This window comes from Suricata suricatta, chromosome 1, assembly GCF_006229205.1.
Source record: "Suricata suricatta isolate VVHF042 chromosome 1, meerkat_22Aug2017_6uvM2_HiC, whole genome shotgun sequence".
Lineage (NCBI taxonomy): Eukaryota > Metazoa > Chordata > Mammalia > Carnivora > Herpestidae > Suricata > Suricata suricatta.
In genome coordinates this window covers 46,978,786-46,991,659 of record NC_043700.1, presented here as the reverse complement: position 1 = coordinate 46,991,659, position 12,874 = coordinate 46,978,786, and the positions used below count along the sequence as shown (strand labels likewise).

General features: G+C 41.9%; 1 protein-coding gene across 4 annotated transcripts in view; it reads left to right on the top strand.

The window, feature by feature from the left end:
* The window catches only part of NUGGC (nuclear GTPase, germinal center associated), a 53,298-nt gene that overhangs the window by 196 nt on the left and 40,228 nt on the right, over positions 1–12,874 (top strand). For 3 of the 4 annotated variants that reach the window (XR_003911315.1, XM_029945644.1, XM_029945527.1), the window contains exons 2-7: positions 4,798–4,916; positions 7,105–7,193; positions 9,876–9,980; positions 10,816–10,924; positions 11,752–11,974; positions 12,474–12,704. Coding sequence is in view for 3 of the 4 variants with exons in the window: in XM_029945644.1 (XP_029801504.1) it covers positions 7,151–7,193; positions 9,876–9,980; positions 10,816–10,924; positions 11,752–11,974; positions 12,474–12,704 (711 nt within the window). In the remaining variant the exon portion in view is untranslated. Of the gene's footprint in view, positions 1–4,797; positions 4,917–5,969; positions 6,031–7,104; positions 7,194–9,875; positions 9,981–10,815; positions 10,925–11,751; positions 11,975–12,473; positions 12,705–12,874 lie in introns of all 4 variants that reach the window. The other variant, XM_029945568.1, reaches the window with a different exon arrangement.

The window sequence follows — 12,874 nt, the reverse complement described above, 5'->3', positions numbered from 1 at the left end:
CAAGTTCCTTTCTTATCTTATATCAGTCTGGTACATTTGTCAGAATTAGAGAACCAATATTTATAGCATTACCATAAACTAAGGGCTATACTTTATTCAGATATTCTTAGTTTTTATCTACTGTCCTTTCTTTGTTCTAGGGTCTTAATCCAGGACAGCACATTACAGGTAGTGGTCATGGCTCCTTAGGCTCCCCTTGACTGTGACAGTTTCTCAGATTGCCTTTGATTTGGTGATCTTGATGGTTTTGAGGGGTACTGGTCAGCTATCCTGTAGGATTAACCTTTCTTGAAATGTGTCTGTTTTTCTCATGATTGGCCTGGCATGTGGGGTTTAGGGCAGGAAGATCGCAGAGTTTAGTGCCTCTTTTATCACATCACATCAAGGTGCATACAGACAACATGATCTATGACTGTTAATGTTGACCTTCATCACCTGGCTGAGGCAGGTCTGTCAGGTTTCTCTACTGTAAAATTACTCTTTTCCCCTCATTTCCACACTGCCCTCTTCGGAAGGAAGTACTCGGTAAAGCCCACACTTAGAGTGGGGGGTTATGCTCCCTCTCCTTGAGGGTAGAGTAGCTACATAAATTATTTGGAATTTTTCTGTATGGAAGACTTGTTTCTTCTCCCTTTCTTCATAAAGTAAAAATTTTTTTTCATGAAGCAAAGTGAGTTTTACTTTCTTGTTGGTTTAAGTGAACATTAAGGCTAATGCAAAGACCAATGAACTAGAATCTGGAAAATCAGGTTTTAGCTTGAATTTTACATAAGGACATGATCTCAGGCAAGTCACTAATCATTTCTCCCTCCCAAAAACAGCAATTTCAGTCATCATTAGGGGTGGTATTAATGTCATCTTATGCCTCATTAGCTTTGGCAAGCTTGGGGGAGCAGTATGAGAGGATTTGAATTCATTTTGTTAGAATCTGATAAAGCACATTATGAAAATATCTGCTTCTTTTACTTACCTATTCATCCATGGGAGAAGGAGGGGAAAAAATCATGCTATCCCAATAATTCATTTACTGTGTCTACCCCTGGGGGCTGCACTTCTCAGGTTGCACACATTAGCTTACGTATTAATGCTGAAAATATAACTCTTATCCTTTGGGGGTTCAAAGACCTTGTTTCACTCTTGCATCTGAGCTAATGTGTTTAAATTGCTTTTCTGGCACATACCTAGTTCAGAAGAGCAGTGCAATATCCAGTTAAGTGGTTGCCAATACTAAAGGTACTTAAAACTTAAAAAGAAAGGAAGTAAATCCTAAATGTCACCAACATTCCACAAGTTTATTAGGAATCTCCTCCTTATTTCATACTCCAGCCCACCTCCCTGTGAGAGGAGGACAAGAACTTCACCAAGCACTCTTGAAGGATGATGAGATAGAACTCACAAGGTGATTGATTAGTGTGGACAAGAATGGTGCCAGTTTATCAGTTCAGGTGACATATGTACCCTCAGAACTAAATAGACTTGGCCCAGGTGAATACTAATACTGACTTCTAGCTTAACTGTCTTTACCAGATATGCGAAAAATAAACAGCATTTGCACACATGCTTAAGTGCCTGAAGACCAACTGTGCATACAATATTACATTTAATCCTGATATATATCATAGTTAATCCAATGAACTCCTGATAGAGGTATCTTTATATTCTCATTTTATAAGTGCATAAATTGAGGTGTACAGAGGTTAGGTGATTTGTTCAGTGTTACATTGAAGCCCTAGAACGTGATCCCCAAATCCAGGCATTCTGACCCCAAATCCTGAGTAATGTCCACCACATCATTCACATTTTGGAATGTAAGCTCTGTGTGTGCAAGCACCTTCCCCATTTTGTTCCCTGATGTACACCCAGCTCCTAGAACTGTGCATGGCACATAATAAACACTCAGCAATTATTTGAATAAGTGTCTGAATGTAATTGCTGGCATTATTAATCCTATCATCTAAGAAACACTTAAAAGATACACTTCATTCAACAAATATTTATTCAGTGCTTACTATGTACCAAGCCTTCCCACATTCAGTAAAAGTAGGGAATAAACCTGTTGATGATAAAAACATCCCATGAAGGAAGTTTGCTAGGTTAAGCATTTTGATTTTTTGCCCATCAGAGCTCCCTTGGGGATGGGGGTAGGGGAAAGACAAAAGGAAACGAGAATCATGTAAGAAAGGTTAATGGTGTGAAGCAAGGTAGGGGGAGATGCGATTCTGGCTGAAGGGAAAGAGCTAGGGGAAGAGAACAGGATGTTTGCAATGCGTAACGGCATTCAATTCTGCATCAGACAAGGAGCAATGCAGTGAAAGTGTACTACTCAGTCTTTCTCTCTCTCTCTCCCTGTCTCTCTCTCTCTCTCTCTCTCTCTCTCTCTCTCTCTCTCCCTCTCACACACACACACACACAGTCTTGTTTTACTTCTGAGAGCATTGAAGAATGTTCAGGCAGTAGCTTCGGTTTGAGTCCTAAGTACATTTTTATCTAGTAGCTACTCTCTGTCCTGCTCAACAGCTTTCAATCTCAAATGCCTTTGTCATGTATTTGAAGGCGCCCTTCCTGTGTGAGCACTCTTCCCTCCATTCTCCTGCTCTTAAGCTCCAGAGGCTTTATTTAAATTGTGCCTATGAGAGACTGCTTGGTGGAAAGAGCACTGACCTAGGAGTCACTCCAACCTTGGGCAAGTTCCTTCTTCTCACTGGGCCTCAGTGTCCATATCTGTAAAAGAAGGGACTCAGGAGCATTCTCTATTTAATTACACTATATGAAGCTGTTCTAATACAGGAATAACTATTGCATTTATGTCACCTCTGTTATGTTTCTTTAAGGAAAAAAAGGCATTAAGCAAATACAAACAGAAGAAAGGGAGACTAGAAAAAGCAAAAATAACTGTCAAAAGTCATAATTATTTAACAGGAAATGCATTCTGTGCAACCTTCCCATATCTAGCTAAATATGCAGAGAGTCTCATTTAAAGATGCTATTCTTAGGCTCAGTGCACATGAATGTAAATACGTACTAAAAGCAAAACTTAAGTGCTAACCGCATAGTTGAAATACAAGTGAAATAAACCGCATTGGAACACCTCGCCTGTGTGAGCAATAAATTTGGACTCCTTTCTATTGCTTCTCCACAGAAGCCAAATTTTCACAAAATACGACCACCATTACTGCCCCTCCTTGGGGTAAAGTGGGTCCTCACATAATTTGAGGAAGGACTACACACCCGTGGGTGGTTGGCTCCTGAAAGTGAAAGGAATCTGAAATTGCAGCATCTTCGTTGGGTTACTTTGGATTACACAGGAGCCCTGATTGTTGGCACAGTCTTGGTTTCAATGGCAGGTGACATTTTAAAATAAGAACTTTGATCCTTTTGGCATCCAACTAAATCAGAGAATATTCACATTTTAAGGACTTGCTTCCATTTATAGATGGGAAAACTAAGCCCCAGGGTGATAAAATGACTTTTCTGAAGTCCTACAGCTCTTTTGACTGGTAGCAAAGCCAGAACTGTACTTTCCACACCTGATTTGTAGCTTACAGCTCTTCCTACCATCATTTACTTTAGCGCAATAACTATGTACGGAGTGTCTATACCACACTAACTCCCTATTCATTGATATATTTATTTATAAGCTTTCCTTTTTAAGTGCCTGTTGTTTCCTTCATTCTACTTTCTCAGTCCTTCTGTGAATGACCCCCTTCTGTTTTCTTGTGTCTTAGTTTGCTGATGAAATGGCCCCTTCCTGCTAATCTTTGAACACTGACAGAAGGAATCACAAGCACACCTCAGATAATTTTCAGTTTCTTCAAATGTCAGTTAAGGATCACAAACTACTTGTGTACCATAGATGCTCCTGCATTGGGAGGTTCATGGTTTGGTGTCTCTACTGCGTGCAGCTAATCCCAGCCCCAGACCAGATAGTCACATGCTAACAGTGCTTGCTAGCCATTGTGTTTAGTTGATTTAATAAGTGACATTAGATGAACCAAAGTTCCTGTGACCCTAATGGCAGCCAAAACCAGTGCCCAGGAGTTGGTGAACATGTCTGCTTCTCTTCTGAAGCCATTTCTCTCTCAGATTGAAGGACATTAATCTCACTGTTTGTACGGTGGTAACACATCAATTTGTTAGTCCTTTTGGACTTCATCTGACTCCACTATTCCTTCCTGGACTTTGGCTCTCAGAACACAAGTTATCCTGGAGGTCTACAGTGCATTTGTCTATTGATAGGACAACACATTTTGTTTTGTTTTCAATGACCCCTATGATACCGTGCCTAATGTTTTGTGTCACTGTGGCCCATTGAGCTGCTGTCTTCAGAAAATAATAGATCTCTTTCTTTCTTAGGGGTAATTCCTAGCTCTGTATCTAAAGTTATTGATGGGGGGTGCCTGGCTGGCTCAGTTAGTAGAACATGTGATTCCTAATCTTTGGGTTGTGAGTTTGAGCTCCACATTGGGCACAGAGCCCATTAAAAAAATAAAGTTGGGGCACCTGGGTTGCTTAATCAGTTAAGCGTCTGACTTCAGCTCAGGTCATGATCTCATGGTTTGTGAGTTCAATCCTGTGTCGGGTTCAGAGCTGTCAGCTCAGAGCCCAGAGCCTACTTTGGATTCTGTGTCTCCCTCTGTCTCTCTGCCCCTCCCCTGCTCAAGCTCTATCTCTCACTCCTTCAAAATTAAATAAACATTTAAAAAAAGTAAAAAAAAAAAATCAAGTTATTGATAGGCATTACCATATATTTACACACATTATAGCTCATCTACCCTTTTGTTTTTCCATCTCACTTAGGTCTTAATGTGGTTTGGCATTTCCAACTCAGCACTACAAACCAGGAACTGTTTGTGGCTCTGGTGAATTTTTGTGACCTCATCGAGGACTTCTACCAGCTTTGCTGGTGAACTCTGCAAGTAAGAACATAGAATCGGGGACTTGACCAGGCTTTCAAGCTCATCTAGTCCAATGCCATTAAGTGGTCATATCAGTATAGGTTCAGATACATTTAAGCAGAAAATTCATTACTTTCTTATAACTTTTATCTGCACCTCTAAGGTCATGTATTTGGAGACCACTGTGAGGTCCTCTCCCCATCTTCTGCCTTTGCCTGCATCATTCCTTCTTCAAATTCAGCATTCATGGTCCCTATGAAGTAGTCTTCTCTGTTGATGTTGTCCTTGTCTTCCTACTCTGCCCTTTATTTCTTACTCCAAGTTTCTAATTATATGAAAAAAATCATATGGTTTCAACAAAAACTTAATAAAATGCAAATTTGGTTTTTAAACATCCTTTGGGTTAAAATGTCATCATAAGCTTCCCATTCATTATTTGATTTATTCATTCATTTACCAATTATTGCCAGTCATTGTACTTTCTGATAGAAACAGAACATTGAGACAAATGTAGGTATGACCTCAGATAGCTCATGGTTCAGAAAGGAGAAAGGGACCAGGAAGCATGGTAACAGAGGTGTGCTTGGAGTAGTGGTGACACAAGAGGGGAATGATTGGGCATCAGGACACAGTGTCACAGAGGAAGTGCTGAACAGGATCTTAAAGAGTAGGAATTCACCAGGAGAAAGAGTGGAAGGGTACCCCACACAGAGAAAACAGCCTATGCTAAAACGCATGGAGCAGGACATCCTGCCTTGGAGAACTGTAAGGAGATGGGGGTGGTCTGAGAGGGAGCCTCAAGTTAGGGAATGAAGAGATGAGGAACTCTGCCTAAGGCTCAGGACCTTGCACACAGTATGGATTCATACCACATCCAGCCAACACCCACCAAGTACAGAAACCATTTGGCCCGTTAAATATCCACCAGCCAAACTAAGAATAAGAGGCTGATTTTTTTTGACTGAAGAGCTGTGATTTTCATTTGGAGTTAATATGTAAATGAGGCACAATCTCTCTAACAGCCTGTGGGTCTGGTGGCAGTTGACAGATCAGGTGGGATTTTGCATTTTTCAGAAGGGCGGGTGACTCTCTGCTTTTGAAGTACATGGCTGAGTGATCCAAACAGCAACATCAGGTAAGGAGAGGAAGCACTTTGGAGCCTCCACCCCCTCTGTGTTGCCTAAATTGTCCCCTGTGTGTGGAGACAAAAAACTCCAGGATAACATATCCCTACCCAGTGTCCTCTGTTCTGAGCCTCTGTGGGTCCCATTCTCCCTTCATGCCCATGCTCTGTCTGCCTATGGACTGGAGACAGGTTGGATTTGATACTTCTCCTTTTGGATGTGCCTCTCCTCCCCCAGCCCCCAACCCTGCCAATGCCCCAAGCTGTGGCTCTGCATATAGACCTTAGTAGTGGGGTGGTGGTGGGGGTCTTCCTCATTGAAGTGGAGTGGGGTAGCAAGAAAGATCCAGAGAACCTAGTTATTGCAATTCCCCTCCCCCACTCAGTAGTTCCTAAAGCAACTCCAGGGAACCCTAGGAATATCGCATCCATCTTCCAGATTCTTGTTAAGATCTGTTGGGACTAAACATAACAGAACATGATTGGGCTACTAATCACACCCAAAGCAGCAAAGCCAAATAGTCTCACCTTTATAGTTCTGATCGCTAGAGGTTTATTATTACTAAAGATCTCAGATAATATCAGTTTAAATTTTTTTAATATTTTTTATTTATTTTTGAGATACAGACAGCGCAAGCAGGGGAGAGTCAGAGAGAGAGGGAGACACCGAATCTGAAGCAGGCTCCAGGCTCTGAGCTAGCTGTCAGCACAGAGCCCGAAGAGGGGCTTGAACTCACAAACCGTGAGATCATGACCTGAGCCGAAGCCAGACGCTTAGCTGACTGAGCCATCCAGGTGCCCCTCAGTTTAAAGTTCTATACATATGACTGGTATTGAAAACCAATGGCCAGGGGCACCTGAGTGGCTCTCTCTCTCAAAAATAAATAAACATTTAAAAATTAAAAAAAAAGAAAACCAATGGTCAAACATTGATTTTTGTCATGTTTGCCCTTTAGCAACATGGAATCTAGGTGGGGAAAAAAGCATAAGCAGATTTACATGTTGTTGTTATTATTTTGTCTTATGTATTTATAACTTCTGCTGTTATTCCCTCCCCCATCTTTATACTTTGTATGTATATTTTAGGCTGGTTCTCCTAAGTGGACAAAAGCAGGCATTTGCATAACAGGAAATGGATGAAACTGAGGATTTATTGGGTCAGGAACCAGACCCAGGTAACATCCCTACAATATCCCCTGATGGACTGTATACTTCCTATTTACCACTATATAATTAAGGGCAAATGGGTTGAGATTATTTAACTGTAGTTAAATTGTTCCTTCAGAAGCTGCTTTCTCATGGCACAGTTTAATACTGAATGAATATAAACTATTTCAACAACTAAAATAGCCTATTCATGATGTGGTGGACTATCACACCGGCAATTGGGTGTCCTCTTTTAAAAGGAGGTTTCGGGACACCATCTTGGATTTTTAGAGGGTAGCCTCTCTGTGAATGGGCAAGGCAAGGCCCCTGGAATCATTTCAGGCACTTTCCATAGAAGGGGAGAGGTAGGATGAATCCCCTTAGAGTTAGTGAGGATGGCTTCCCTCCCTGGAAGGCTGGTGTAGGGCCCCTGGAGCACAGGAGGGAGCCTTCCCTAGGAAGATGCAGGAAAGTAACCCCAGTGTGCAGAAAACAGGTTGTATTACATGTATTTCCTCACTCATAGGGGATGACATCCATTAGGGGCAAGGAATGCAGGGATTCTGTGTCAGTGGGGTGGTGGCTAGCACTGAAAGAGTGGAATTGTTCAGCTTGGAAGATCCATGACAGTCTCCGGCAACCCTCTAGATCAGCAATGAACCTGTATCCTGTGTTAGGCGGCTGGGGCTCAGTTTTTTAAAGTGACACCTCGTGGTAGCAAGAAGCAACAGCGGCAATAGACTAGGTTTACTCCTTTGGATTGCCCCCACCTACCCCTACTGCTCTTTTTCTTGGGTGATTCAGTGTAAAATGCTGGAAAAGGGGAGGGAGTGCTTCAGCAATTATGGGGAATGAGAAGAGATGTGGCCAGTTCAGGCCAGTTCATTCTAGTTACAATTTAAATAGAAATACTACCCTTAAATGGTCTAAATCCAAGATAGACTACTTTCTCCTTTCCAAGTGGTTTTTCATTTTAGAGATTGAAGAAAAAGTTTCACACCCTGCTGTTTTATCTGACTTCCTAGTCTTTGCTTTAATTGAGAAACAAGCTTCCAATCTTTTATCAGATTTCTTGCCAGTTCTTATAAAATTGAAATGAAGGCCATGGACATATGGACATGTTCCTTGTTTTATGTGGTTAAGATGTTGTGCAAATATTGTTCACACAAAAGAGTTCCTGAGTTACGAAGTTGAGATCAAGGACTGACATCCTTTACTTTCCACACACAGATTGTAGAAACATCCTGGAATCCTGAGATACCTTTTTGTAGTAGAGACTAAAGTGTTATTCAGCCTGTGGCTTGTCTAGGGACCTGAGGAGCATATTCTTTTCTTCACTGCCTCTTCCTTCTCCAGCTTCAACAACTGAGACAGCAACTTGGTATTTAATTCTAATGCAGTCCTTAAACTGATATGATGAAATCTTTGAGTTGAGCTCAGTTACGAAGTTAGAATGTCTGAGATGCGGGTCTGAAACACAAGCTCTTTCAACCCCCTGTCGCTGCATGAGCATGACGTGGCAGGGATTCAGGGTTTGGCAAACAGCACCCTTCCGCACTGCAGTACTTTATGGGGTGTGAGCTGGCTCCAGGACGTGGCCGGATTTGTGCTGGAGGCCATAAGGCTGAGCAGAGGGGGAAGACCTGCTGTCTGGAGCCCTGTCGTGGAGGCTGGGCCTTGCAGGTTGCTCTCTTGGGTCTCAATGTGAACCTTCTTCTCTGTGATTCTTTAGGGAAGATGACCTCCCAACATAATGCTCAGTTTTAGGGGCTCACGCCCCTCTATGAGCCATGACTTTTGAGGATCAATTCTTCAGGTTCATCTCATGGCCATTTCTCAAGGCACAAGCCAATCCCAGGAGCACTAGGTTAGCATAATTTCCAATAACCTTGACTCCAAAGACCCGCCTTTTGTCCTTTTCTAACCAGGTGGATACTGCCATGCGGTATTTTCTAAAACTCATCCAGAACACAATGTTTTGGTTGTACCCTTTCCAGAGAATTATGGATCCTACTGGTCTTTTACTTCATATAACCAGGGGAAACCACTAAAGTGAATAAATCTTAAAAGAACTACAAAGTTTTATTTCATGGGGATTTCTATTCTTATTTATATAAGGAAGCAGCTGCTAATGACTCTCAATGAGGAAGGGGGAAAATTCTCCCAAATTTAACCTCTGAAGGGCACACACTGGTAGAACATCCTCCAGAAGTGTTACCTTGCGTATCTTTCTGTCAGTCCTCTCATCTCACAGATGGTCAAGAAGTGGGTTGCCCTGATCATGTGGCCGATTCGTTCCTCTGCATTCTGCTCCTGATCAATTTCTTTCCCACTCTGAAACAACCTCCCAGAGGCCTTTCTTCACCCCACACATCATCCTATCTTGGGCTTCTCTGCACACAGTGGCATATACTGCAGAATATCCAGCCATCTTGTATTCGTAGGTTTCCAAACTTTTCATTTCATGTCAACATATGTTCTGGGGAGATATGTTGGACTCTGCACTTTGGATCTAGATGCAAATTCCTGTGACTCTGGGAAGTAGGGACCATACTGGAATGGCCCAATGGTGCCTGCTTCTGGAGGAAGTTTACGCATACAGAGCAGTCAGGAGCCTTTTTAGATGCTTTGGGTTTGTGTGTTGATAGAGGTCAGGTAAGTACACTATGCCCCAGGACCTTTAATTTGATATAATCTCTGTTTATCTCTAGTTGATGATGAATTATATAAAGAGCCAATGAAAAAAAGAAGACGTTCAGATAGAGACCAGCGGTTCCGAGCATTTCCCTCTGTGGAGCAAAGTGCTCTCAAGGAATGTGAGTGTCGTGAACCTGCTGCAGAGCTTGTTTTAATGTGACTCTGTGTTAAATGTGTTAAGATGCTAAAAGGAAAGGGCACCTGGGTGGCTCAGTCAGTTGGGTGTCCGATTTCGGCTCCGGTCAAGATCTCATGGTTTGTGGGTTTGAGCCTGGCATTGGGCTCTGTGCCAACAGCTCGGAGCCTGGACCCTGCTTCAGATTCTGTGTCTCCCTCTCTTTCTGCCCCTTTCTGACTCCTGCCCTGTTTCTGTCTTGATAATAAATAAATATTGAATTTTTTTTTAAATGCTAAAAGGAAGAGACAGTTAAGTCAGAAAGAAGGATGGAACATAGTCAAATCATCCTGATCCAGCAAAGGAAACTTCAGGGTCTCTGCAGAGATATATAATTTGACAACTTATCTCTAGGAGTCTCTGAATAGGAGGATAGTTATCAAAATAACCTCTTCTTTATTAGAACAAAGACCATGAAAATGGTTGGTTTGGTGCCTTGGTGGGTATTTATGTGACGGCCTTGCAATTTTTCTTTTTATGGCAACAGGAGAAAAGAATCTAGAAGAGCTATAACCCATGGCAAAGCATATGCTGACTTCTGTTACAAAGGGTTTCAGAGCAGGCTAGCTCCTTGAGAGGCTATCACAATCAATAGTTGCTATCTCCCAAAAGCTATTATCTGTAGTGTCAGATAACTTGCTGTCATATTTAATTGGCTTTTCATTTCATTTCTTTTTTTTTTTCCTTTCTCTAACATATTGAGCACAATCCTCTTTTGGAGACCTAGTACTTGATACCTGCCAGGTACATCCCAGGTAATACATCCCTATTGATTCTAGATGAAAAATTGGAGTCACGGACCAGAAGGGTTTTGAGCAATACTTATCAGAAACTTATTCATTCTGTCTTCCTGGATGACAGCATTCCTAGTGGAGTCAAGTATCTCATGTGAGTCTGATATTAGCTGTCATAAAATTCTCCTTCCATGTCTTTCCTTATGTTACTGTAGATGCTTTTCTCCAACAAGGAAAGGGAATTTTTAATTAGAAGCTAAGGAAAGGAGGCTAAAGAACTATATAGCTATGGGCTGTTATTGTTTATACTGACAGTTGACATTCACTGGGTTGCCACTGTTGCTAGATAACCTGTTAAACACATATATCAAGTTTCATTTAATTTTCCCAATACCCGTATAAAGCAGAAACTATTATCATCATCCCAGTTTTACTGAAATTGTGACTCAGAGAGGCCAAGAGGACATTGACCAAAGTCACACTGTTGGTAAGCAGAAGGACATGAATCCAATCTAGGCTGTGCCCTTACCTGCTGGTCTTTAGCCTGTGCCCTCACCTGCTGGTCTCAGAGGACTTGAAGGACCCGATTGGTGACAGGGCTGAATCTCTTGCTCACTAAGACTCTGTGCTGCTCCCAGTAATACTTTACCTCTGCCTAAACTTTATTTCTAGGAACAGGACTATGTAATTTCCATAGAACACAAGCAAAAATGCTTCATATCTATATAGGCATTATAGAGCTTGTATAGAATTATCACCTCCAGGTAATGGTACTTACTTTTTGCATAATCTCTTTTGATCCTCATGACAACTATGTAGTAAACAGGGACTAATATTCTCCTTTGACCAAGAAAATAGTAGAGACTCAATAAGATGTACAACTTGCCTAGGACTAGAACCCGGGTCCTTCATGTTCTATTTTGATATTCTTCCCACTGTGCTTTGATGACCATGACAATGTGCATTTAAAAATCAATCTAGAAACAGGCTTCTTGCCTTGATTGAAAAACCATCATTGGACCCAATCTACATTGGATTATTTGGAAGCACAGGGGCTGGGAAGAGCTCCCTGATCAATGCCATCATCCAACAAGCAATGTTTCTACCAGTATCTGGAGAAAGTATATGTACGTCATGTATTGTACAAGTGAGCTCAGGCTGCTGTGAACAGTATGAGGCCAAAATCCACCTTCTCTCTGACCAAGTAAGTGTCTCCTTTATTGCTTGCTTCCTTCCTTCCTGTTTCTCCTTCCTGTTTTACTTTCTTTCTCCCTCTTTTCTTTCCTCTCTCTTTCTCCTCTTTCTTTCATTTTCTTTCTTTCCTTTTCCCTCTCATTTAGAGATTAACGTTATATTCCTTGTAAATATAGTTTAGGCCTTTGTTGAATGGAGAAAACATAGCACAGAATGAGAAAGCTCAGTAGAGCAAGATGGGGGTTTTAATCTGCATCCTGTCACTGTTGTTATGGGACTTTGAGCAAGCCATTTCCCTCTTCGGCGTCCTGTTTCCTCACTGACAAAACAAGGGGTTTGGATTAGACAATCCCTTGTTGGATTAAATGATTTTAGATTTCCTGAATATGAAGCCTTCCTCCTCCCCCACCCCCACGCCCCGCCCCCAGCCCAGAACAATGGCATCCTCCCTTTGTCATGGCTCTCCCTATCTGTGTCTTGAGGGGTTTGACCCTGCTCTCCCTTGGCAGGAGTGGAAGGAAGAGCTGAAGAACTTGACTAAACTCCTGCACAGGACAGAGGAACTGGACAGAGAAGAGGCAGATGCATGGGACAGGGATGATGCAGTGGAGGAAGCCATCTGGAAGCTACAAATTGTTTATGGAAATGGGGCGGAAAGGAAGAACTATGAGGAGTTACTAAGAGCAAAGCCCAAAGGAAAGATTCCCACATCCAGAATTATCACCCTCAAGGCAGAAGAGGTAGCTTCAATATTTTTTTTCTTTATTTTATCATGTGTCTCAAGTATAATAATTGAATCCATGCAGGAGATTTGCTCAAGGCACAGTGGTTTTTTTTGGAAATAAGTTGATACCCAAATAAGAAGAATCCCCGACCAAGTCCCTTTCCATTATGTACGGCTGTCAAGTGA